Below are 26,462 nucleotides of genomic sequence, written 5' to 3' on the forward strand. Positions count from 1 at the left end.
TTCCATGAAATCTATTAAAATCGTGTAGACGTCTAACCTAACACTTAACTGTACCGGGTACAAATAAATGTATCGGATACATATTATTTCATAAATATTACAAGACCGAATAAAGAAATTTATTGAATAATTTCTAATGGAAGCATCTTTATATATAATTTCAATAATTAAAAAATAAACAATGTGAATAAGCGGTCATTTGACCGGTCGTTAGTACGGTTAGAGTTAAACGAACGTTATTAGTAAACAAAGTCGAATGAACAAGGAAACTACAATAAAAAGGAACGTGACACGTCTCGTTTAAATAACATCGCACATTCAGTTTATTTGAATTACAAGAGTAATGCGTTCAGTCGGCAGGGAAAATACAATCCTATGTATATGTATAACTATATATTACACAATATAGAAGTTTGGCACTCGGATCGGTTCATTTTTCGGGGATGGTAAAAAAGCCTAACTGTTCGGTTTCTAGCATATTCATTAATCAACAATGGATGTTCTGACAAAACCTTGTCTCTCTTCGATTCTCGTATGATCGGAACTATTATATTAATGCATATGCTATGAATTCGTGAAACAGTGTCTTCTATGTAGGAGTGTACGTATTTCATATATTTATGTATATATATATATTTATAATATTTGTATATATATAAAATTTATATATATATACATAATATCTATATATATATATATAATATTTATATATATTTATTATAGTAATCTTTACTATTATTATTATCACTATATTAACATCGACGTTAGAGCATTTCCTTAATTACAGTTCCCTAGGGTGTAAAGAAGTCGTCGTTAATTAAGGTCACTGTGAGTTTGCGCAGGTCCAGAAGACGTGTAATATCCGTTGAAAAATCGACGAGCGCGTGAATAATGAACACGTCGTTATCGAGTCGATGGTGTCGATCGATTGAGCGTATCGAAAGTTGAATGTAATACTGAATAGAAACCGAGCAAACCGTTGTCCGATCGACGGGTGAAAATACGTGACAAAGAAAAGAGCTACTGTCGAAAGAAGACTAATTAGTTACGAATTGTTTCAAGATCTTGAAAAATTGGCCCACGATCTGTTTAGAATAAGATGATCCGATTCGAAAAGGACGCAGGAAAGCAAGAATTTACAGTTACCCCTACCACTTGCATAGTTTGCCATTGGGTAATGGATGATTTTGAATAATAATGCGTTTTGAACCGGTATAACCGTTAAATATTCAAACATAGAACGGTCACGTTCGTCGCCGGGATCGTGTTTAGAAAGCCAAAGATACTTGTTGCGCGTCATCGAATTGTTAAACTTCAACCTGTTAAACGGCTGTCTATTTCTTTTTAATACTAAACGCTCTGATCACTGTATTGTTTTACCCAGATAGCACCCGACGCCTCATAGACGTCTGTTTTACGTCGTTTTTAGGTCTGAACGTCTTACGTCCCAAAAGACGTCTTTAAGACGTCTATTTGGATACGTCGTTTTCACGTGTGAAATAAAACGTCTTTAAGACGTCTTTTCGGATACGTCGGTTTTACGTCGGAAAATAAGACGTCTTTTCGGACACGTCTTTTTTAGATCTGAAATAAGACGTCTTAAAGACGACTTTCGGACACGTCGGTTTTACGTCTGACATAAGACGTCTTGCAGACGTCTTTTCGGACATGTCGTATAAGACGCCTAAAAGACGTACCGTTTTGTAACACAAGACATTGCGGGAGGCGTCTTGCAGATGTCTTCGAGATGTCTCAGTGCTATTTGTGTACTATATTGATATATTTGGGAAGTAATAGAAATAGTATCGTGTATAGGTTTTGCACTCCAAATTCACCCTCCTGCAAATCAATTTCCAACTGTTGCAAATATCAACATTTTGCAATTCAATTTCACTCATTAAGAATATTCGAGATAAATCATTTAGTTATTTAGGTTATTTTGTATTAGGTATAGTTATTTAGTTATTTATTTATAGACACAAGCGAACGGTATCATTACTGCGAGGAAAACATAAGACATACAGGGTTGCCAGAAATGTTTTATCCAAATATACAAGAAGTAGTGAAAACTGCAATTATGTATACATATACGAGATAGGCTCAAAATATAGGAGTTCAAGTAAAAGAGGTAACACAGCACATTTTAAACCTTTCCCTTTTTTTTCTTTTTTTTTTTAAACCTTTCAATTCAAATATGATATAGGAGATCAAGTTCAAAGTTCAAATATAGAAGACTCGTATCAAATATATGTAGAAGATCTGGCAACCCTAAAGCATATAACGTATTTTTTAAATGTTCAATATAGGCCCACAGAAAAAAGTTGTAAAATGCAACTTTCAGTATCTTCTCTACAATTCCGACCAATTGCAATTTTGGAAAAAATTTCTTTTCACATCCTGTAGTAAACTAATTGCTCTAGCTTCCCAAAAAAGTTCAAATCGTGTAGTACAATATTAAAAAAGTTATCGTCTGTTTTAGAGTGTCCGAATATTAATTCGAGTCACTGTATGTATAGTAGTTCCAGTTTTAAAATTGATTAATCAGAAAATGGCTACAGAGTGAATATACTTTATTACGTAATTACTAGATTGCGGACTTTTATGCATTTCTGAAGAAATTAGCTATTTGAAATATAAAATCGTAAAAGATGAGAAAAATTTAGGAATATTGTAATGTTGTTTTTAATGCAACAAATTAATCATTAAGGGATGAAATTAATTTTTATTTTACTCCCTAGATGGCACGAAGACGTCTTAAAGTTGGACATTCAGACGTCTTAAAGATGTCGTGAATGTCCTACAAACGACTTCCGAACGTCTTGTGTTAGAAAACTGTACGTCTCAAAGACGTCTTTAAAACTTCTGTTTGACGTCTAAAAGACGTTCAGGAGACGTCCGTAGGACATTCGAGAGATCTTTAAGACATCCCTAAGAAGTTTTGAAGGTCCACAAATGTTAATTAAATTAAAAGAAGGGAAGAGTGAAAATAGATTTTGACAAAAACGAGTTTAAAGTTAAACCAATAAATAGCTTTATTAAAAGAACGCGTGTTAAAAAGTGTAATAAAAATAACAATTGCAATTAAAATCAGAATAAAAATAATGAAAATTACAATTACAATTAAAATCACAATAAAAATAAAAATTGAAATTGAAGCAAGAACACGAACAAATAATACCAATGCAAATAATACTTACTGCTAGATTATGGCTATATATAAAAACCACACAGTTTATGGTCTTAAAGACGTCTTAAAAACGTCTTTTTGGACGTAAGACTTTCAGACCTAAAATAAACGTAAAATGGACGTCTTTAAGACGTCGTGTGCTATCTACAGTCTAGTAATGGCTTTTAAATAAGTATTTCATGTACATTTCTTTGCAATAGGTAAAATTTTCAATTCCTTAACAATTAATTTACATTTGATTTGATCTTTTTTTTACGAGAACTTACTTAAAAGTACTTTATTTGTTGAAGGTTGAAAAGGGCGAATTTGAAGTGCGAAACCTGCAATATAATCGTAGAATTAAATACTACAAACGTTTTCGAAACAATAAATAAAGTTCACAGTTAAATGCAAATTGACAATTCGCGTTCGGCAGTTGAACAGGTTAAAAATTCGCTTAGAGAAGTGACGCCATCTTTTTCTCTTCCCTGCAACTCACGTTCGCCAGAAGTCGCGAATGAAGATTTCGTCGTAGATTATTTTTATTCCGCTCGACGGATAAGGATCGCGGAACGGGAAGGCTCGTCGAAACGCAAACGGGAATTATTGAAAGAGGAGTGTACGACGCGGGTCAGTAGAAATACGTGGGAAACGTGTAAAAAGATATGTGCAAAACTCGTAGTGTTCCTATCGTACGGTGCGCGTCTAACGCGCGCGTTTACGCCATTACAAAAGTCGCTTTATAATTTCTATACATTTCTTCCGGAGGTGTATATAAATCTCAAACATGCACTCCACCTTGCAGTCACCTCTCTTTTTCTCATTTTATAAACGTTAGGTAATTATGTATAATGTTTCTGCGCTCGATACTCTGTACAAACGCTCCCGACATCGAGCTATACCGAGTAACGGAAGTATTCATATCTCTTCCAGCCGGTGCGGCGTATAAAATCTCGGCGCGTATAAAAACAAATTCACAGGACTAAAGGAATTAAAGTCTATTCGAGAAATTAATTTTATACTCTCCTTTCGAGCTTATTAATCAGACAATTGGATAGTTCATCGATTTTATTAATAAATAATGACTGAACCCAGATAGCACAAAGACGTCTCAAAGACGTCTTTGAGACGTTGACAGTTCATTCAGACATCTTGAAGATGTCCCGAATGTCCTACGAACGTCTTCCGACCGTCTCCGTCTTCTGAACGTCTTGTGTTAGAAAACGGTACGTCTTAAAGACGCCTGATTGACTCTGTTTGACGTCCGGATGACGTTTGGAAGATGTTCGTAGGACATTCGGGAGGCCTTTAAAATGTCCGTAAGAAGTCTTAAATGTCCATAAATGTTATATAAATTAAAAGAAGGGAAGAGTAAAATAGGATTTCGACAAAAATGAGTTTAAAGTTAAAAATAGATTTATCAGAATAACGCATGTGGAATTGACATAGAAAGTGTAATAAAATTAACACTTGCAATTAAAATCACAATGAAATAATAGAAATTAAAATTGCAATTACAATTAAAGTCACAATAAAAATTAAAATTGGAATTGATATTAGAATTGAAATTGAAATTGGAATTGAGATTGAAATTGGATTTAAAATTGGGATTGGAATTGGAATTGAAATAGGTATTGGAATTGGAATTGGAATTGGAATTGGAATTGAAATTGAGATTGGAATTGGAATTGAAATTAGAATTGGAATTGGAATTGAAATTAGAATTGAAATTGGAATTGAAATGGGAATTGAAATTGGAATTGAAATTAGAATTGAAATTGGAAATGAAATTGGAATTGAAATTGGAAATGAAATTGGATTTAAAATTGGGATTGGAATTGGAATTGGAATTGAAATTGAAATTGGAATTGAAATTGGATTTAAAATTGGGATTGGAATTGGAATTGGAATTGAAATTGGAACTGAAATTAAAATTGAGATTCGAATTGGTATTGAAATTGAAATTGATACAAGAATAATACCAATGCTAACAGTTACTGCTAGATTATATAATATATAAAAACCAAGCTGTTTATGGTCTTAAAGACGTTTTAAAGACGTCTTTTTCGGACGTAAGACATTCAGACTTAAAATAGACGTAAAATGGCCGTCTTTAAGGCGTCGTGTGCTATCTGGGGAACACATTGTCCGACACTAATTTGGCGTTTCGAGAAACAAAACGGTTAGTATATGGAATCGTCGCCGGAATATTTCCGTTACTCGGCGCACCTGTAAACGTTGGCTCTCGTTTTCAGCGATCTCCCATCAAGAGAAGAGAAGTACCATATACCGTGGAACACCGAAGGAATAGAAATATTCTGATTGACGTTGTTCCGGCCCGGAACGAGCACCGGAAACGATCGTGTCCGGACAGAGGATATTTCGAATACGACACCGAACCAAGAAGAAGTACAGCGGCGAGGTGTTGCCCTGACGAAAAGGTATTCTTACAAGACTTGGTAATTTCTTAGGCACATTCGATCCATAATAGCGACTGACTTAGTAGTTCTGTATACTTGCTTCGCGAGCCTATAGTCGGACCAAAACAATTTTTCCGCTGAAGGACACCGAGGAAGAAACCATTTTGCTCCAATTATAATCCCCTCCGCATCACGGGGAAGCTACAGTACTACACGAGATACTGCTACATACTTGGGGTACGTATATTTATCGTTCCCGACAGATTCTTCTTTTGTACAGAAACGAAAGAAAGAACCGAGAAGGTCGACGGAAACTCCGGTCCTACCCCTCCCGTCATGAGAACCCACAGCCATAAGTGGTACGAGTTTTCGTTCATTTTGCGTTTTCTCCATTCTGTGTACCGAAGAGGAATAACTTTATTTATACAGGGTGGAGCGTTGGAACGAATCACCCGAATAGTTCGGTTGCCATCGACGACAGAAAAGGATGCATCGAATGAAACGATTATTGACTGTGATGACGGGAAGCTTACGAGGAGACCTCGCGTATCGAGAACGCCGGATCGCAACGATTTTTGTGTGGACATAGCTTACGCACCCTCATGAACTGTCCAATTGGTTTTAGCCGCCAACGTGAACCCGTTTTCGAGAAAATCGATTTTGAAATGCGACATGTGCGTTATATTCCATGAGTAAATACCTCTTGTCACAGCGGTCGGTGGCCGAGCGGGTTGAGCGAATGTCTACCACGAGATTGGTCGGGGTTCGTGTCCCGTGTTGGCAGTTTTTATAAATATTTTTTTTTACTTTCTTTTTTATTTTTTTACGTGCTCTTCAATTTTTCAAATTTCAATTTCAACATCAATTTCAACTCTTCGATTTCAACTTCAATTTTTCAATTTCAACTTCGTCTTCAATATCCATTTCAACTTCGTCTTCAATATCCATTTCAACTTCGACTTCAATTTCCATTTCAACTTCGATTTCACCTTTAACTCGTCAATTTCAACGTCAATTTTTCAATTTCAAATGTCCGGTTTTTCAAATTTCGATTTCAACATCAATTTAAGAGTTCAATTTCTACTCTTCTATTTCAACTTCAACTCTTCAATTTCAACTTTGACTTAAATTTCCATTTCAACTTCAATTTCAACTCTTCAAATTTCCATTTCAACTTCAATTTCAACTCTTCAAATTTCCATTTCAACTTCAATTTCAACTCTTCGATTGCGACTTCAATTTTTCAAATTTCAATTCAATTTTAACTCTTCGATTTCAACTTCAATTTCCATTTTATAACTTCAATTTTTCAATTTTATCTTCGACTTCAGTTTCCATTTCGCCTCTTCACTTCAACTTCAACTCGTCGATTTCAACTCTTCAATATCAACTCCAATTTTTTTATTTTTATACTGATTTAATTGCAATTGTTATTTTTATTACACTTTTTACGTCAATTCCACTTGCGTTCTTCTGATAAAGCTAGGTTAACTTTGAAAAATTTGAAAAATTGATGTTGAGATCGAAGAGTTGAAATTGAAGTGGAAATGGAAATTGAAGTCGAAGTTGAAATTGAAGAGTTGAAGTAGAAATTGAACTTGAAATTGATGTTGAAATCGAAATTTGAAAAATTGAAGAGTTGAAATTGAAAAATTGAAGTTGAAATTGAATATTTGAAATTGACGAGTTGAAGTTGAAATCGAAGAAGTTCAAATGGAAATTGAAGTTGAAATGCAAATTGAAGTTGGAATTGGAGTTGAAATGGAAATTGAAGTCGAAGTTGAAATTGAAGAGTTGATGTTGAAATACAAGAGTAGAAATTGAACTTGAAATTGATGTTGAAATCGAAATTTGAAACATTGAAGATTTGAAATTGAAAAATTGAAGTTGAAGTTGAAATGGAAATTGAAATTCGAAAATTGAAGAGTTGAATTTGTGGTCGAAATTGAATAATTGAAGTTGATACAGAAGAGTTGAAATGTAAGTTTAAGATGAAGTTGAAATTGAAGTTGAAATGGACATTTGAAGTTGAAATTTGAAAAATTGAAGTTGTAATTGAGGTCGAAATTGAAAAATTGAAGTTGAAATAGAAGAGCTGAAATTGATGTTGAAACTGAAATTTGAAAATTGAAGAGCACGTAGAAAAATAAAAAGGAAAGCAAAAAAGAAAATATTTATAAAAAGTGCCGACACGGGACACAAACCCCGACCAATCTCGTAGTATACATTCGCTGAACCCGCTTGGCCACCGACCGCTGTGACAAGAGGTTTTCACTCATGTAATATAACGCACACCGCGCCTTTCAAAATCGATGTTCTCGAAAACGGGTTCTTGTTGGCGTGTAAAACCAATTGAATACTTCACGAGGTTGCCTAAGCTACGTTCACACAAAAACTCGTTGCGATCCGGCGTTCTCGATACGCGAGGTCCCCTCTTTAGACTTTCTTGCGGAAACTGTACACAGTATCTCGCGGATGTTCCCGCCACGGTATTGTTATAAAATCGAGGCTTCCGGTGCATGCCCCCACATCCGCAGAGTCACATCTCTTTAGGCACATTAAGACCATGATAATCGACGAGTAGTTCTCGAGCAGTTTGTAAGAAAAGCACACAGTCTTTCGTAGAACGGAGGAAGTGTTACGGCCTGGTTCGCGTGATCCGCGAACAGCCCTCCTTTTGCTAGACCCAGTACTGGTTTCTTCTCAGCAACGGGTTGTTGGTCCTCTGAGTGGTGGCCGATGGGCAGGGGAGGTCTGACGTGTCGAAGCTGCTCCATTCGTCGCCGTCCGCGACGCCGTAGGGGTACCTGGCGGAGACGTCGACCTCGGAGCCTGTGATGCTCTCCAGCGGGCCGAGAGGTATGACTTTGCACGGAGGTAGCGTGGAGGTCATGGTGGGCAACACCGGCAACGGTGTGCTAGCAGCCACGCTGTTGTGGTCGTTCGTGAAACGCTTCAAATGCGGCGTGGTGGGCATCAGATGGTCCGGCGGCCTTGGAAGAGGCATGACGCCCACCGCCGGCGTCGTTTCCGGTTTCTCCTCCTCGGCGTGCTTGTATCTGTTGTGCCTGCACCGGATGGTGACGATCACCACCACGCCCAGAAGAAACACGCCCAGAAGCATGCCTAGGATGAGCAAGTAGTCGTTGCTCATGTTTGGCGCGATCGCCATTTCCCCCTCGTGCCCCACAGGGTCCATGGGTCCTCCCATAGTAATATTGTACTCGTCCATGTCCAGTTTCACGCGGAACTCGAACTCCCCGACTGCCGGCTGAAAGATCGAGGCTGCCAGAACGAATGCGAAACTGTCCAACACCCCGTCGTACTCCAAAGTAGGAATCTTCCTGCACACCAGGTAGATCACACCGGAAACCACCTCCTGGTGAGAGAACTTCGCAACCTCTTTCTCCCGAATCCCTCGCTTCTCGCCGGAGGACGACGAGCTTCTGATGATCCTCTTTATCTTGCCAAACTTCGGCTTCTTTATCACCGTGTAGACCGGGTTGCTGCTCGTCAGCTTCGCGAGAGGAGTGGCGTCCATGTACTGCAACGTGAGCCGAGTCTTCTCTCCGGCTAGCGCGACCATGGGGTTCATGATCATCAGGGGCGCCACTCTGATCTCGATCTTGATCTGCTTCTGCTCGAAGCCACTCAGTCGCGCGGACAATACCAGACTGTCGTTGGACACCGTCATGTCCGTCTGCATGAACACCACGCTCTTCGAGAGCAGGTCCGTCTGCTTGAAGCTGGCAGCAGCGCCGTCCCTGACGTAGAGGACCCCGTACTTGGGTTTGCTGGTGACCTCGTAGACGATCAGGTCCTGCCGCGCGTTCGTGTCCAGTTTCACGTTGCTTTCGGAGATGAGCGCGACATTGGAGCCTTGCTGAAGGTTCACAGGCCCGGTGACGGTCACGTTCAATCGGATGGGGAGAACGTAGACGTTGAACACGTCGTACTTGTGGGTGAAGCGGCCGTCCCACACTCGGAAGTAGAACGAAGCTGCCTGGAGCGTTCCGTTGTGCTCGTACACCAGCCGGCTGGAGTCCACGTCGTGCTGCGTGAACTTGTTCACCTGCCGCACCTCGGAGATGTTCTCGTTGAACGGCAGCAACAACAACCGGCCGTAAGTCGGCGCTGTGATCACGTCGTACACAATTTCTTCCGGAGGTGTGTCCGGGTCGATCGTCAGCAGGTTTTCCCTGGTTATCGTCTGGTTCTGGTTTTGAACTACCTTGATGGACGGCGCGTTGGTGATCAGCTTGAACGGCTCGTCGTTCACCGGCCCGATGGTCACCGGGATGCTGGTGTTGCAGAGGAGGATGTGACCGGGCGTCAAGTACAAGGAGAAATTGATGCGATCCTCCAACGTGTCCGAGTGGTCGTGGTAGTAGGCGATTTTCCCGCTCTCGATCTGCGGCTGGGTGAACGTGGTCACGTTCAAGTCTGGCATGATCATCACGTGGCCATGGCTCGGCTGATTCACCAGCCTAGAAAGCACCACCGGGTTCGAGATCCCCGCGTGGGTCTCGAGGAACGACACGATCCCTGTGATGTTCATTATCACCTGGGCGGAACTACCCTCCTCCACCCACACGTTCTTCGCGGTGATGTACCTGTCCAACCCGCCGCTGGACACGGAGATGTCTATTTGGAATACCTGCAACGGAGAACGGAACAATGTGACATTGCTACCGGATCATTTATAAGCAGATTGCACATCTTTAGTTCGAAACAGCTGTACTACCCCTTGAATTTCACAAAGGGAAATACACTCAAAAGAATTAAGGGATCACTTGTGCGAACCCGAAAAATTGGTCCCATTTTACGTGATCATAACTCCGCCGAAAGTTGCCGTATCGATATCGTTGAACAATGGTTTGAAAGCCTGAAACCTCTAGTTTCAGATGCTCTGTTTCAAATTGTTGCTATGTTGGTTTTTTACAAAGTTATAGCGAGATGAAGACAACATTGACGGTTAACAAAAATTTTGTACAACTTTGGAACATCACACGGGGAGCAACAAATTTTTTTGATAAATCGCATTAATATCATTTGGAAGGGATATCTTTCCTGTGTAAATTGTGTGGTTGTTGGATATTGTGCGATTTTTTTAAATCGAGTTATTCAACGTTCAAGTAAATATGGACTTTTTAACTTCAACTGCCTCCAGAAGGCGAAAAAATTATCGTAGGACCTTGTGCAAAACAGCAATGGAAAGAGCGTTTCCTTCTCTTCAAGGCACTCCTTTTGTTTTTTCAATTTCATTGACATTTCGATGTACCAGGTGTTTCTTAAAATATGCTTTAAAAATGCACAATTTCCATTTTTCCTTTAACTCGCTATATCTCGGCGAGGAATGATCGTAATACCATGATCCGAACGTCAGATTGAAGCAGAGATTCTGCCGATTCTCGATTGAGTACCTCATGAACTCGCTGCGACAATTTTTTTATTTAAAAAAAAAAATTTATTCCGCGCGTTGTACTGGAGTAACCACATTTTCTTGAAATTCTACAAGTTTAACGAATTTTCTAAACGTTAGAAAACGTTCGTACCATAATGTCCCTATTTTTCTCATATTCTGCAAAGTTTCAGCTTTAATTTTAAAAAAATTTGGCTGTGGTTCGCAGCGGCGCACAGTGGTTCCAAATCCCCAAAAGCTGGCCAAAACTCCAAAAATGAATTATGAGCTAGGACGTTTTTACCCATTGGGATGGGTACTCTAATAGTGACTCCGTAGTGGGGTAAACGGGAAAATGCTTGCATTTTTTTACCTGAGTTGCAGTCGTAGTCGAAACTTCGCTTTCGTTAAACAGGCATTTTTCACGCGCGTGAGCGTACGTACGAAATATAAGTGCAAAGTGTATAAGTTATATTGGAAGCTACTGATTTTTATACTACATAATGGATACAGTTTGTGGAGGTAAGTTCAATCGTTTTTAGTGCTGAATTGTTAATGTTAACCGGTTAAAAGTTACACGGAAGGGGAACGTAAAATTTGACGCATACATTTTAAAGATGTAGTGATAAGTTAAAACCTCCACACACCTCCAGCAAATAACTTACATAGGGTCTTAGATTATACTATTATCTTGCAAAATCTAAAATCTTAACTGCCGAGAACTGCCATTTCTCACGTACCACCATTTTATTTAACTCAGTGTAAGCATTTTATTAGCTTTCACCAAAATATCTCGGAAAGTATGAATGATACTAAAAAATGTTTCAAATAAAAATTTTACGGTCTGAAGGAACACATTTGACGATGGTATGTGTTTGACTTATTAGTGACCTTGAAACGTCTTGCGAAGGTCACGGGTCAATTTTTGAAAAAAAATGTTATTTTTTTCATATATTCTTATAGCTGACATTCAGACAATTTCAAAACAATATAATAACATTATTTTGCGTTAATTTGTTACCGAGATATAAACGTTTTAATAAGAGAGCTAGAGAGGAAGCGACCTTTAAGGGACAGACAGGTCTAAGTAAATTAATTTATAGAAGTAATTAATTAACTTTTTAATTAATTCTTAGACAAAATGTTTCAGATATTGATTTCTATTATTTACTTTCAGGGTCTCGTGATAGCGAAATCCGATTGACGAGAAAACAGATTTTTCAAATAATTAAGTGTTATTTGAATAGTGATATTACTATAACATCTGAACACCTTCAGATTCAGATATGCGAACAGCACGGGAAATTAATTGATGTAAATCATGAAACAAAGACCGCATTAGGGATTTTAATTTCTAAAATTAAGACAAAATGGCAAAGTGTAAAGAGAACGGAAGATTTCTTTTTTAGAAAGTTTGCTACGTGGCTTAATGTATCTGTTGCATTCCGTATACCTGCAGACAGCGACAATCATGCGAACATCATTGGCCGTCCTTCTTTAGAATTTGAAACCTCCAGCGAAAGATCAAAGCGAAGAAAGACAGCAGATATTCGGGCAAATTTTTCAGATGAAGCATTATCGTATGCAACCCAAATGAGTTTCCGAGCATCTTCTTGTGCTTTGTGGTCGCAATACGTACGATACACCTCGGAATGCCAATTTTTGAACAGAAGTAACAATTTTTTAACGTATGCGTTCGCCATATTGGATCCGCCATTTTGTTTCTTCGAATTTTGAGTCCAGATTTGTACTCAGCGGACCCGAAAACCATAGTATACTAATTTTTAAACAGAACTAACAATTTTTTAACATATGCGTTCGCCATATTGGATCCGCCATTTTGTTTTTTCGAATTTTGAGTCCAGATTTGTAATCAGCGGACCCGAAAACCATAGTATACTAATTTTTGAACAGAACTAACAATTTTTTAACGTATGCGTTCGCCATATTGGATCCGCCATTTTGTTTCTTCGAATTTTGAGTCCAGATTTGTACTCAGCGGACCCGAAAACCATAGTATACTAATTTTTAAACAGAACTAACAATTTTTTAACATATGCGTTCGCCATATTGGATCCGCCATTTTGTTTTTTCGAATTTTGAGTCCAGATTTGTAATCAGCGGACCCGAAAACCATAGTATACTAATTTTTGAACAGAACTAACAATTTTTTAACGTATGCGTTCGCCATATTGGATCCCCCATTTTGTTTCTTCGAATTTTGAGTCCAGATTTGTAATCAGCGGACCCGAAAACCATAGTGTACTAATTTTTGAACAGAACTAACAATTTTTTAACGTATGCGTTCGCCATATTGGATCCGCCATTTTGTTTTTTCGAATTTTGAGTCCAGATTTGTAATTAGCGGACCCGAAAACCATAGTATACTAATTTTTGAACAGAACTAACAATTTTTTAACGTATGCGTTCGCCATATTGGATCCGCCATTTTGTTTTTTCGAATTTTGAGTCCAGATTTGTAATCAGCGGACCCGAAAACCATAGTGTACTAATTTTTGAACAGAACTAACAATTTTTTAACGTATGCGTTTGCCATATTGGATCCGCCATTTTGTTTTTTCGAATTTTGAGTCCAGATTTGTAATTAGCGGACCCGAAAACCATAGTATACTAATTTTTGAACAGAACTAACAATTTTTTAACGTATGCGTTCGCCATATTGGATCCGCCATTTTGTTTTTTCGAATTTTGAGTCCAGATTTGTAATTAGCGGACCCGAAAACCATGGGATACCAATTTTTGGAAAAATTGAAGTACGTTTAGGGGTTTTGGCCAGCTTTTGGGGATTTGGAACCACTGTGGCGGCGCGGCGCACAGTGGTCTAAACGGGCCATTTAGCTGGACAAAATTATTCTACCATTATTTTAAGACTTAAAGCCGTAGTTAAGTAGGTCATTGGATTCGTCTTGACAGCAGCTACAACAATATGTAATAAAAATTAACATAATTATATTTTTTTATTGGGATTTATAGATGACCGAGTATCGATTAACTTTTGTTTGAAAGATTTTCTTGCCAGATTATCCGAAATGTTCAAAACATCGTGGTGAGAATTGGGCATTTCCACCGAAAAACTTCCGAACCGACCGTTTTATGTAAGTGCTTATGAATCACAAACGACAAAAGATAGCAAAAACGGATTCAAATAAAAGTTACATCGTATTTCTAGGCCGACAAATTTATACAAAAATTTCCTAAAACAAATCATTTTCAAAATTTAAAAAAAATTATAAATTTTCAAAATTGTTTGCATAAATTTTAGGGGCCCAAAAATACGATATCATTTTTACTCCAATCATGTTTCGATATCTTTTTGTCATTTGTGGCTTACGTAGAAGAGAATCATAGAGATGATTCGAAATATATCGACATTGAATTACTAAAAACTGTCTCAAATTCAAAGGTGCAAGTTCGTGCTAATAAAATTGATTTTTTCGGACACTCTAGACTTCTATAAAGATGTTCCAACATGTTCCATCCTAAAGGTTTTTACAGGTTTTTTTTTGTGAGACTGTCAAAGTTTGAATGCTATATACGTTTGAAGTATACTTTCATTTTTAAGCAAATAAACAATATATTGAAGTTTTATTTGAGTTTTGTCCTTTTGGTTCATACTGGTATCCATCATAGAATGAAAAATTCCACAAATATTTCCACTACTAGATGTTCACAACGAGATATACTAATGAATAGTCAGGTGTCGAACGACGATGAAGAAATAAGAAGTTGAAAAATGAGTTGTTCGTGGGGGTATATTTTATTATGGGGTGATAAAAAGGGAAAAACTCACTTACCGAAGCGAGAAATTTTCTGCGGGATTTCCATTTTTTGGGTTTTGACCAGCTAAATGGCCCGTTTAGACCACTGTGCGCCGCACAGTGGGACCTTTCGTCCAAATCGGAGACAAAATCAAAGAACTTTCGATAGAAATGAGGTAGAGTGATGAAATTTTTTTTAAATTAAACCTGAAACTTTGCAGAATATGGGAAAAATATTGAGGTTACTGTACGAACGGTTTTTAATCTTGAGAAAATTCGTTAAACATGTAGAATTTCAAGAAATCGATTTTGCAATATCCTGAGGTCGTAGAAAAATTTTGAGACCAGATTTGAAATCAGCGTGAAAAAATATACGGGAAATGAAGTATAGCATGTCCAAAAAAAATTCTTTTCCGCGCTTGGTATTGGAAAAACCACAACTTTCTCGAAATTGTGAAAGTTTAACAAATTTTCTCAACGTTAAAAAACGTTCTTACCGTAATCACCCTATTTTTCCCATATTCTGCAATGTTTCAGCTTTAATTTAAAAAAAATTTCATCGCTCTAGCTCATTTCTATCTTAAGTTCTTCGATTTTGAATCGAGTTTGGTCCTGTGGGGCGCAGCGGCGCGACGCGCGACGGTAGCGTATTCAGAGATGTTCAAACACAGCTGCTATAGGTAAAAAATTGTCGCAGCGAGTTCATGGGGTACTCAATCGAATCGGCAGAATTTCTGTTTCAATCTGACGTTCGGATCACGATATTACGATCATTTCTCGCCGAAATATAGCGAGTTAAAGGAAAAATGGAAATTGTGCATTTTCTAAGCATATTTTCAGAAACATCTGGTACATCAAAATGTTAATGAAATTGAAAAAACGAAAGGAGTGTCTTGTAGAGAAAGAAACGCTCTTTCTCTTACTGTTTCGCACAAGATTCTACGATAATTTTTTCGCTTTCTGGATCCAGTTAAAGTTAAAAAGCCCATATTTACTTCAACGTTGAATAACTCGAATAAAAAAAATCGCACAATATTCAACAACCACACAATGTACACAGGAAAGATAGCCCTTCCAAATGATATTAACGCGATTTATCAAAAAAATTTGTTGCTCCCCGTGTGATGTTCCAAAGTTGCAAAAAGTTTTTGTTAACCGTCAATGTTGTCTTCATCTCGTTATAACTTTGTAAAAAACCAACGTAGCAACAATTTGAAACAGAGCATCTGAAACTAGAGGTTTCAGGCTTTCAAACCATTGTTCAACGATATCGATACGGCAATTTTCGGCGGAGTTATGATCACGTAAAGTGGGACCAATTTTTCGGGTTCGCACAAATGATCCCTTAATTCTTTTGAGGAGTCTATCTCGAAAAATAGGAATGATATGAAAACATGTTTTAGATAAAAGCTGTATGGTTTTACGGGGGATAAATGAAGCTGTCATTTGTTTGACCTTGCGCTGACCTTGTTGAGGTCTATGAAGGTCAACTTTGAATTTTTAAATTGGAACCTGTATTTTGTGTTTTGTGTAACTGTGTTTTTAAAATAGTACTTGAATCTACTCGTGATAAAAAGTCCGTGTTTTATTGGCAAACTCACCTGATTGGTTAAGGATTCCGCAAAGTGCGCCTCCGTGTCGAACACGAATGAGTCGTTGGCGGTGAGGTCCATAAATTGTTTGGTGTGCTCGTAAAACACTTTACTGTTATTAACGTCCATCTGTGTGAACCGATCGACGTTCAACCATACCCCCTCGCTCGTCTCCATGATGATCTTGCCCAGACGAGGCCCGTCTCGCACCGTGTACATTATCTCCCGAGTTTCGTCCGAGCATCTCGTCAACAACAGCTTTTCTGATATCAGTTTCCTGGTTAGGGGAAATACGTTCAGCGCCAAATTTCGCTCGACGGACAACCGAACCGGCTTCGCAGCGACCATCACGTTGTAGGATTCGGATGCATGCACGCCGTCCGACAGGACGAAGTTGAACTCAGCGTCGGATCCGTCTGGAAAAAACGTTACCTTGTACACGAATGACGAAGAGATAAACGATTATGGAGGTTTCGATTTATTTTCGTATTGAGACTCGCATGACTTTCAGCGGGGGGTTTTTTTTATACCCAGACATAACAGTTTTGTTCACTTTTTAACAATAGTGTACTTTAGTATACAGGGTGAGTCCGAAGAAACAGAACACCTAAATATATCCGTTGCTTTTCGTTGTACGAAAAAACTTCTTAGGACAAATTACACTGTTTGAAGGGCCACATGTAACCGTGTAAGGGAAAAAATTTTCGACGTCATTTTTTTATGAGATTTCAAGGTCATCGATATATTTTTAAACGGAATGAGGTATTTTTTAATACATCACTCGATGCAGCTGGACATTCGTTATAAAAAAGTACTGACCCATGTATGTCGAAAAGTTAGTAGTTCAGGAGATATTTCAATTTAAATAACTCTAAAACGCCATTACTGTCGTACTAAGACGTTACACAAGTAAGTAAACGCTAACAACAATTTCAATTTCAATGTCAATTTTTCAATTTCAACTTCAATTTCAATTCTACAACTTCATTTTCAACTTCAATTTTTCAATTTCAACTTTAATTTCAACTTCAATTTCAACTTTAATTTCAACTTCAATTTCAATTCTTCCATTTCAACTTCAATTTCTACTCTTGCATTTCAACTACAATTTCTACTCTTCCATTCCAACTTAAATTTTTCCATTTCAACTTTAATTTCAACTTCAATTTCAACTCTTCCATTTCAACTTCAATTTTTCAATTTCACTTCGTTAATTTCAACGTCAATTTTCCAATTTCAACTTAAATTTTTCAATTTAAACTCTTCAACTTCGATTTCAACTTCAATTTTTCAATGTCAATTTCAATTTTAACGAAGTGAAATCGTAAAATTGAAGTTGAAATGGAACAGTAGAAATTGAAGTTGAAATGGAAGAGTTGAAACTGAAGTTGAAATGCGAGATTTAAAATTGAAGTTGAAATGGAAAAATTGAAGTTGAAAATGAAGTGGAAAAGTTGATATTGAAATTGAAGTTGAAATGGAAAATTTGATGTTGAAATTGAAATTGAAGAGTTGAAGTTGAAGTTGAAGGGGTGACATTGAAATAGAAAAATTGAGGTTGAGAAATTGAAGCTGAATTATTGAAATTGATGTTGAAGGGTTGATATTGAAATTGAAGTTGAAATGGGAGAGTTAAAGTTGAAGTTGAAATTAAAGTTGAAGTCGAATTTAAAGTTGAAATGGAAAAATTGAAGTTTAAAATGAAGTTGAAGAATTGATATTGAAATTGAAGTTAAAATGGAAAAATTGATTTTGAAATTGAAATTAACGAATTGATGTTGAAGAATTCAAGTTGAAATTGAAAAATTGAAGTTGAAATTAAAGTTGAAATGAAAAAATTGAAGTTTAAAATGAAGTTGAAGGGTTGATACTGAAATTGAAGTTGAAATGGAAAAATTGATTTTGAAATTGAAATCGAAGAGTTGAAATAACGAATTCAAGTTGAAAAATTGAAGTTGAAATTGAAAAATTGACGTTGAAATTGAAAAATTGACGTTGAAATTGAAAAATTGAAATTACTGAGTTGAAATTGACGAGTTGAAATTGAAATTGAAGTGGAAGTTGAAGAGTTGATTTTGAAATTGATGTTGAAATTGAAATTGAAGAGTTGGAATTAACGAATTGAAATTGAAAAATTGAAGTTGAAATGGAAGAGTAGAAATTGAAGTTGAAATGGAAGAATAGAAATTGAAGTTGAAATCGAAAAATTGAAGTTGAAGAGTTGATATTGAAATTGAACTTGAAATTGAAATTGATATTAGCGTTTACTTACTTGTGTAACGTCTTACATTAGTACTAACTATAATGGTGTTTTAGTGTTATTTCGATTAAAATATCTCCTGAACTACTAACTTTTCGACATACATAGGTTAGTACTTTTTTATAACGGAAGTCCAGCTGCATCGATGATGTATTAAAAAATATCTCATTCCATTAAAAAAAACATCAATAACCTTGGAATCTCATAAAAAAATGACCTCGAAATTTTTTTCCCTTGCACTTCACATGTGGCCCTTCAATCAGTGTAACTTTGTCCTAACAAGTTTTTTTGTACAACGCAAAGTAACGGAGATATTTAAGTGTTCTGTTTCTTCGGACTCTCACCCTGTATATTAAAAAATAAATAAATTACATAATCATTTTAATGTAAATATTAGTAAATAAATGTTTGTACTTAAGAAGCCCTACTGTTCGTGTAACATTTTTACCGATGGCCATGCGAGTGTTAACACATTACCGATCGGTGGTTATTGCATAATTTTGAAGAATCTATGGTACATGGCTATCCACTTTTTAATGGAACCTTCAATAGTAACAGCAATTTTCATTATGAATTAACAAGTCACCCTTAATAACATCAATAGTTTCATTTAAGATTGCAATATAATAGAAAATTTCTATGCTTTCTTTTGGTACAGCACAATTATTGAAGACCCTATTAATAGGCTTCCGGTAGGTAAAGTGTTAATCAAAGGTATAGTAATATATCTTGTCATACTTGTATGCGTGAAAAGGACCATCCTTTGGTCAACCTGTGCCTGCGTGAAGTTGTAGATGTCCACCATTGGGTTCGTCTTCAAAGAAATGAAGCCGTTCCTAACACCGGTGATGTTGAACGTCAAATCTCTTGCCGCGGTGTCGTTGTCGATCGCTGCCAAGCTGGTCGACGTCACCGAGATGGAGCCACCTTGCCAAACATACAGCTTAGTTTTATTAACCAGCATCGGGAGCTCGTCGTTGACGGGTTGCACGGTGATCCAAACGTCGAACGGCTCGCTGGTCTTGTCCCCCGCAACAAGGACCATCTTGAACGAGTCCTTGAAGGTCTCGTCGCCGTTGTGTTTGTACAAAATCGTGCCGGCGGTCAGATGTTTCTGCGAGAACTTCTTCACCTGCGTGTTCTTGGTCGCGTCTAGGACGGTCCCGTGTCTGGGTTTCTCGGTGACTCGATAATCGGTCACCTTGCCGGCGTAATAAGGCGTCAGTATAACGAAGCTCTTCTCGTCGAGGACCGTGCTCTTTCCTTCGACCACGACGAGACTCTTCGCCTCGACGTACAGCTTCTCCGGGACGATGACGAAGTTCACGCTGAGGTCGTGCAGCCACGTGATCCCGTTGGTGGCGTCGACGACGAACCTGTCGTTGGTTTGATTGATCACAGACTGCACGTAAAACACCCTGCCCTCGTTGACGAGTCTCTGATCGAAGCTCTTCACCGCGTTCCCGATGTAATCCTCGCGAGCTTCCTCGGTGTGCTCGTCGTGGATCTGCAGCTCGAGGTAGCCGTTCTGCGGCCATTCCTTCAGGAAATAGACGATCTCGGACGCCGGTATCTTCGGATGCATCACCTCCAGGCTCTTGCGGTTCAACAGCACACTGGTTGCTTCCTCCACGAACACTGTTTTATTGCTCTGCACGATCAGCGGCTGCCAGTAGCTCTCTGGGTAGATCTTCACCGGGAACACCCCCTCCGTCTCCGCTCCCTTCGTCGAAACCTTGAACCTGAAGTCATCCTTGGTCAGCGAGCCACCCAGGTGTCTGTACGACACTATACCGTATCGTAGATCCTCCTCGGTGAACGATTGCGCCTCCCTGTTGTGTTTCAACAGCACCCCGTGCTTCGGCTTCTCCAGCACCAGGTACTTGATCTCCTTCTCCGACGTGTACACGTTCGTCTCGATGTCCAGCTCGTTCGGCCGCAGGGCCGCCGACCTGTTGAATTGCACCACGGACCCGTTGCTCTCTCTAAGCCTCACGTACGGCGGGCTAGCCTGAATCTCGAGAACCCCAGGTGTATAGAAGTGTCCGTCGGTGACGCTGAACTCGAACCTCCCGTGATCCTCGCCCTGATGCCTGAACAGGATCTGCCCGTCGTTGATGTCCTGCTGGTTGAACTCGTACACCTGCACCGAGGGACTCGACACGCGGACGATCCCGCTCCTCCCCGTGTCTCTGCGGGTGTAGATCAGCTCGCGGGGCTTCGTGTCGACGTCCCTGTCCACGTACGCCAAGTCCTTGCTCGTGATGAGCCGCTCGCCTTTCGACACAACGTGGAACACTTTGTTAACGGATCGTTCGGGCGCGTTGTCATTCTTCATGGCGACCTCGACGCGGAACATGCCGACGTACATGAAGTCCACGGAGTCCGCGGCGATCGCCACGAACTGCAACGAGTCCTCCCGCGTCTCGGAGTCGTCGTGAACGTAGTAGACCCTCTGAAGAGCGAGCTCCTCGGACGTGAAGTAGAGGGTGTTGTTCCTCGGATGGGATCTGGAGTTGTTGACGACGGTGAGCCACCCGTGGCGGGGAGGCGCGGTCACGTTGTAGGTTAGCGAGGAGACCCCGTAATCCTTCGGGTTGATTTTATAGATTCGGACGGTGACTCGCGAGCCCTCATCCACGCGCAGCGTCTCCACGCTGTCCAACGGCTTCATGCTCTGGCTGAGGTAGTGCCGGAGCTTCAGGCTGGCGTGCAGGTCGATGCACTGCGGCGCGCTCACCTTGAACCCGACTTCGTCGAGGATCGTCGAGTGGGCTCGCTTGAAGAGACGATAGGCCAGTCGAGCGGAGTCGATGTCCTCCTGGCTGAACGTGTCCCCGACCTCCAGCTTCCGACTCGAGAGGAACAAGCTACCGAACCTTGGTGGCTTCGCGACGGTGAACGTGATCTTCCCGGACGAAGTCACCAACGGATTCGTCTGGTACCTCAGGTTCTGTCCGCTGACGAACACCTCGGCCACGTTCGTGAAGTTTATCGGCACCCGCTTCGCCTCTTTCAGTTCCAGATCGATGAACGTGATCCGGAAGTCGTAGGTGTGCTGCGCTCGGACCTCCCTCACGCTGGCCTGGAACTTGAACTCATCCTGGTTCGGACTGCCCTCGTTGTGGAGGTACCTCACCGTCTGCAGCTCCACGTCCCTGCTCGTGAAGTGGTTGACGTTCGTCCAGGATACGTCGAAACGCTGTCGGGATATGGAGACGTCTTCCAGCTTCTGGATCGTGCCGAACTGTGGCGGCGAGACGATGTCGTAGCGGATATCTATGGTGTCGTCGTCCGAGTTCGTGGTGAAGGAAAGGTTCGCTGGGGTCAGGTACGAGAACGATCGATGCACCACGACCAGACCAGTGTTGTGCATCAGTTTGATCTCCAACGGATGAGCAGCCACCCTCAGGCTCGCCGGCTTGCTGCTCTCGATCCCGTCACTCACCTGGAGATCCAGCTTCGCGTTCGGTTTCGCTAAGGGAGAACAATCGGAAAGCCAACCCCGTGAATTACGCTGTCCAACAAATTTTTAATCGCTAGAATAGAATAGTGTCACGTCCGGTGGTTGAGTCATCGTTAATAATTGATACAATCAATGATGTATAACATATACCTTTGTGAATTTCTTTCTATGCTTAATCTAATAATGTTGTACGAGAAACTAAATATTAAATATTATTGTTGATAATCAATATCGAACTATCGTATATTATACCACATTGCGTGCGATAGAATTAGGAAATCTCATTTTGCATTTGAATCTTATTGAACGAAATAAATGCGTAGCGAAATTTATTTAATTAAATGATTCAGTCATTTTCAAATATAAATCGTGAGCGAATATCCGCTGAAGGCTGTCTATCACTGAAAACTGAGAAGAAAGCAACTAAGAAGAAATCGATCTAGGAGATGCGCAGAGTAATATGATCTAGCCAAGAGGAGGATGAAAAATACAATAGAAGAGAGTGACAGAGAAGAAAGCGATTAAGAGGAATTGGTGATGAAGTAACCACCTTATGACAAATAAGAACAAAGGATTGATCAATCTATAAAAGGCTTGGCTCCTCATTAGGAGCTCAGTAAACAGTCAACAGTTAATCAAGAACATATTAACTTGTCAGTTTATTGTGTTTGTGTGTGTGGTGAGGCTGAGGTTCTTCATATTAGAAGGAAAAGGCAACGCACCAGCCCCCATCAACAAGAAGATTGTTTTAATTGATAAGGAAGAAGTCTACGTTAGTGGTAATTACCAACAAATTATAATAACATATCGAGAAATATTATGTATCCGAAATTTGGAGTTTAAAATATACTTTTGTTTATCGCTATTCAAACAAATAAAATATCAAATCATTTATTCAAGAAATTACCGAACTTCGATTTCTACATTACAATTCCATGATCAAAATCACATAGAATAGTAAGAAATCCTCAATTACCCCCGAACCGAAGCCGGTGAATGCAGGGAGGTTAAAAAATTGCGTTGTATCTCTATTCTAATCATTTAAATTAAATTTCTATTAAACTATACAATCTATAATACGTCCACCTTATACATAGAACGTAACAATAGAATAGAATGGAGACATTCTAGGTCGAAAGAAATCTTTAGCATTCGAGTTAAAACAGTCTTGTGTGATAGGGATAATATTTTCCTTCGTAAACTGGACGTTTTTAAAAGCATCATGCTTCAATTTAGTTCTAGTTTGTCACCAATTTGCTCCCAGAAACTTGGATTTGTATAAGGGTTTGCGGTTTAGACGTCGAATGATGTCTCCGTCGAAAGCAAGCAAAATTGGTTCGACGCGGTTGTTTCTAACATGAAAAGCTGGCGAATTATGTGGCTATGAATGAGATGATAACGTTACCATTTCCCCGGTGTACGTATGCAATTAATCCTTGCATCAATTCGGCCTGAGTGAACGTGTCAATGGGTCGCGAGGGGTAAGTCACTCTCTCGACGTAGCCGGCGTCAGCATCGGTACGCAGAATAGTGTAGACCAGCATATCCGACGGCGTGTCGGCGTCGATCGCCCAGACCAGTTCTTTCGTCAGGATCTTCCTTGTCCCCTAAGAGCGATTAAACACTGTAGTTTATACTCATTGTAACGCGTCTGGCTTGCGATCGATCTGCACGAGATCCCTTAGGCCTACCATAGCCACTGAATGCTCTATAATCCAGTCAACGAAAAGTTGTAGAGGGAAATGGTAGGAACACAATTTTTAACTTTGGGTGTTTGTTTGGACTAGTTAGCAGGTACACAAACTAAAAGTGCCGGGCGCACGTAGAAGGTCCCCTTTTTCGGTTTTTCGCTTATATCTCGGAAACTATGCATCCTAGCGATAAGACCGTTCTATACCAAATTAAAGGTGACAAAATGTGCCACAAGATTGATTAGATTCAGTTTTTCGCTATCTCGCATAGCTTCCGAGACATCCGCGCTCAAAGTTCACTAATTGTGCTGAAGAGTTAGCTAGTCAAATAATAAAAATAGTGAATTTTGAGCGCGGATATCTCGGAAACAATAAGTCCTAGCGATAAGACCGTTCTATACCAAATTAAAGGTGACAAAATGTGCCACAAGATTGATTAGATTCAGTTTTTTGCTATCTCGCATAGCTTCCGAGATATCCGCGCTGAAAGTTCACTAATTGTGCTGAAGAGTTAGCTAGTACAATACAGCACTTCTTTTTCACAATTACTGAACTTTGAGCGCGGATATCTCGGAAACTATGCGTCCTAGCGATAAGACCATTCTATACACAATTAAAGCTAACAAAATGTGCCACAAGATTGATTAGATTCAGTTTTTTGCTATCTCGCATAGCTTCCGAGATATCCGCGCTGAAAGTTCACTAATTGTGCTGAAGAGTTAGCTAGTACAATACGGCACTTCTTTTTCACAATTACTGAACTTTGAGCGCGGATATCTCGGAAACTATGCGTCCTAGCGATAAGACCATTCTACACACAATTAAAGCTAACAAAATGTGCCACAAGATTGATTAGATTCAGTTTTTTACTATCTCGCATAGCTTCCGAGATATCCGCGCTGAAAGTTCACTAATTGTCCTGAAGAGTTAGCTAGTACAATACGGTACTTCTTTTTCACAATTAATGAACTTTGAGCGCGGATATCTCGGAAACGATGCGTCCTAGCGATAAGACCATTCTACACACAATTAAAGCTAACAAAATGTGCCACAAGATTGATTAGATTCAGTTTTTTGCTATCTCGCATAGCTTCCGAGATATCCGCGCTGAAAGTTCACTAATTGTGCTGAAGAGTTAGCTAGTACAATACGGCACTTCTTTTTCACAATTACTGAACTTTGAGCGCGGATATCTCGGAAACTATGCGTCCTAGCGATAAGACCATTCTACACACAATTACAGCTAACAAAATGTGCCACAAGATTGATTAGATTCAGTTTTTTACTATCTCGCATAGCTTCCGAGATATCCGCGCTGAAAGTTCACTAATTGTCCTGAAGAGTTAGCTAGTACAATACGGTACTTCTTTTTCACAATTAATGAACTTTGAGCGCGGATATCTCGGAAACGATGCGTCCTAGCGATAAGACCATTCTACACACAATTAAAGCTAACAAAATGTGCCACAAGATTGATTAGATTCAGTTTTTTGCTATCTCGCATAGCTTCCGAGATATCCGCGCTGAAAGTTCACTAATTGTGCTGAAGAGTTAGCTAGTACAATACGGCACTTCTTTTTCACAATTACTGAACTTTGAGCGCGGATATCTCGGAAATTATGCGTCCTAGCTATTAGACTATTCTATACACAATTAAAGCTGACAAAATGTGCCATAAGATTGATTAGATTCAGTTTTTTGCTAAATCGCATAGCTTCCGAGATATCCGCGCTGAAAGTTCACTAATTGTGCTGAAGAGTTAGCTAGTACAATACGGCACTTCTTTTTCACAATTACTGAACTTTGAGCGTGGATATCTCGGAAACTATGCGTCCTAGCGATAAGACCATTCTATACACAATTAAAGCTAACAAAATGTGCCACAAGATTGATTAGATTCAGTTTTTTGCTATCTCGCATAGCTTCCGAGATATCCGCGCTGAAAGTTCACTAATTGTGCTGAAGAGTTAGCTAGTACAATACGGCACTTCTTTTTCACAATTACTGAACTTTGAGCGCGGATATCTCGGAAACCATGCGTCCTAGCGATTAGACTATTCTATACACAATTAAAGCTAACAAAATGTGCCACAAGATTGATTCGATTCAGTTTTCCGCTATCTCGCATAGTTTCCGAAATTTCCGCGCTGAAAGTTCACTATTTGTGCTGAAGAGTTAGCTAGTACAATACGGCACTTCTTTTTCACAATTAATGAACTTTGAGCGCGGATATCTCGGAAACTATGCGTCCTAGCGAAAACCGAATTCAGTCAATCTTATGGCACATTTTATCAGCTTTAATTATGTATAGAATGGTTTTATCGTTAGGACGCATAGTTTCCGAGATATAACCGGAAAACCGAAAAAGAGTAGGGACTTTTAGTATGTTTATACTTCTTAACTAGTCCAAACAAAGTCCCAAAGTTAAAAATTGTGTTCCTTCCATTTCCCTCTACACCCCCCTTATGAGCATTCATTGACTGGACTACTAGCTTCACGTGCGACAATATCTATTCGGAACGTAGACACCTACATATCTCCGTTACTTTTCCTTGTACAAAAAAAACTTCTTAGGATAAAGTTACATTGTTTGAAGGACCACATGTAACGGTGTAAGGAAGAAAATTTTCAAGGTCATGTTTTTATGAGATTTCAAGGTTGTTCGGCGTTGACCTAAGGTCGGAGGC

At 39.4% G+C, this 26,462-nt stretch overlaps 1 protein-coding gene across 3 annotated transcripts in view; it reads right to left on the minus strand.

The window, feature by feature from the left end:
• Positions 1–279: 279 nt before the first annotated feature.
• Positions 280–26,462, minus strand: part of Kon (chondroitin sulfate proteoglycan 4-like protein) — a 322,078-nt gene continuing 295,895 nt past the window's right edge. For 2 of the 3 annotated variants that reach the window (XM_076443111.1, XM_076443112.1), the window contains exons 9-12: positions 23,490–23,691; positions 19,357–22,095; positions 16,368–16,774; positions 284–10,243 (exon numbers count right to left, since the gene is read on the minus strand). In XM_076443111.1, coding sequence (XP_076299226.1) covers positions 8,267–10,243; positions 16,368–16,774; positions 19,357–22,095; positions 23,490–23,691 — 5,325 coding nt within the window. In that variant the 3' untranslated portion in view covers positions 284–8,266. Of the gene's footprint in view, positions 10,244–16,367; positions 16,775–19,356; positions 22,096–23,489; positions 23,692–26,462 lie in introns of all 3 variants that reach the window. The other variant, XM_076443113.1, reaches the window with a different exon arrangement.

Source organism: Lasioglossum baleicum, chromosome 18, assembly GCF_051020765.1.
Source record: "Lasioglossum baleicum chromosome 18, iyLasBale1, whole genome shotgun sequence".
Classification (NCBI taxonomy): domain Eukaryota; kingdom Metazoa; phylum Arthropoda; class Insecta; order Hymenoptera; family Halictidae; genus Lasioglossum; species Lasioglossum baleicum.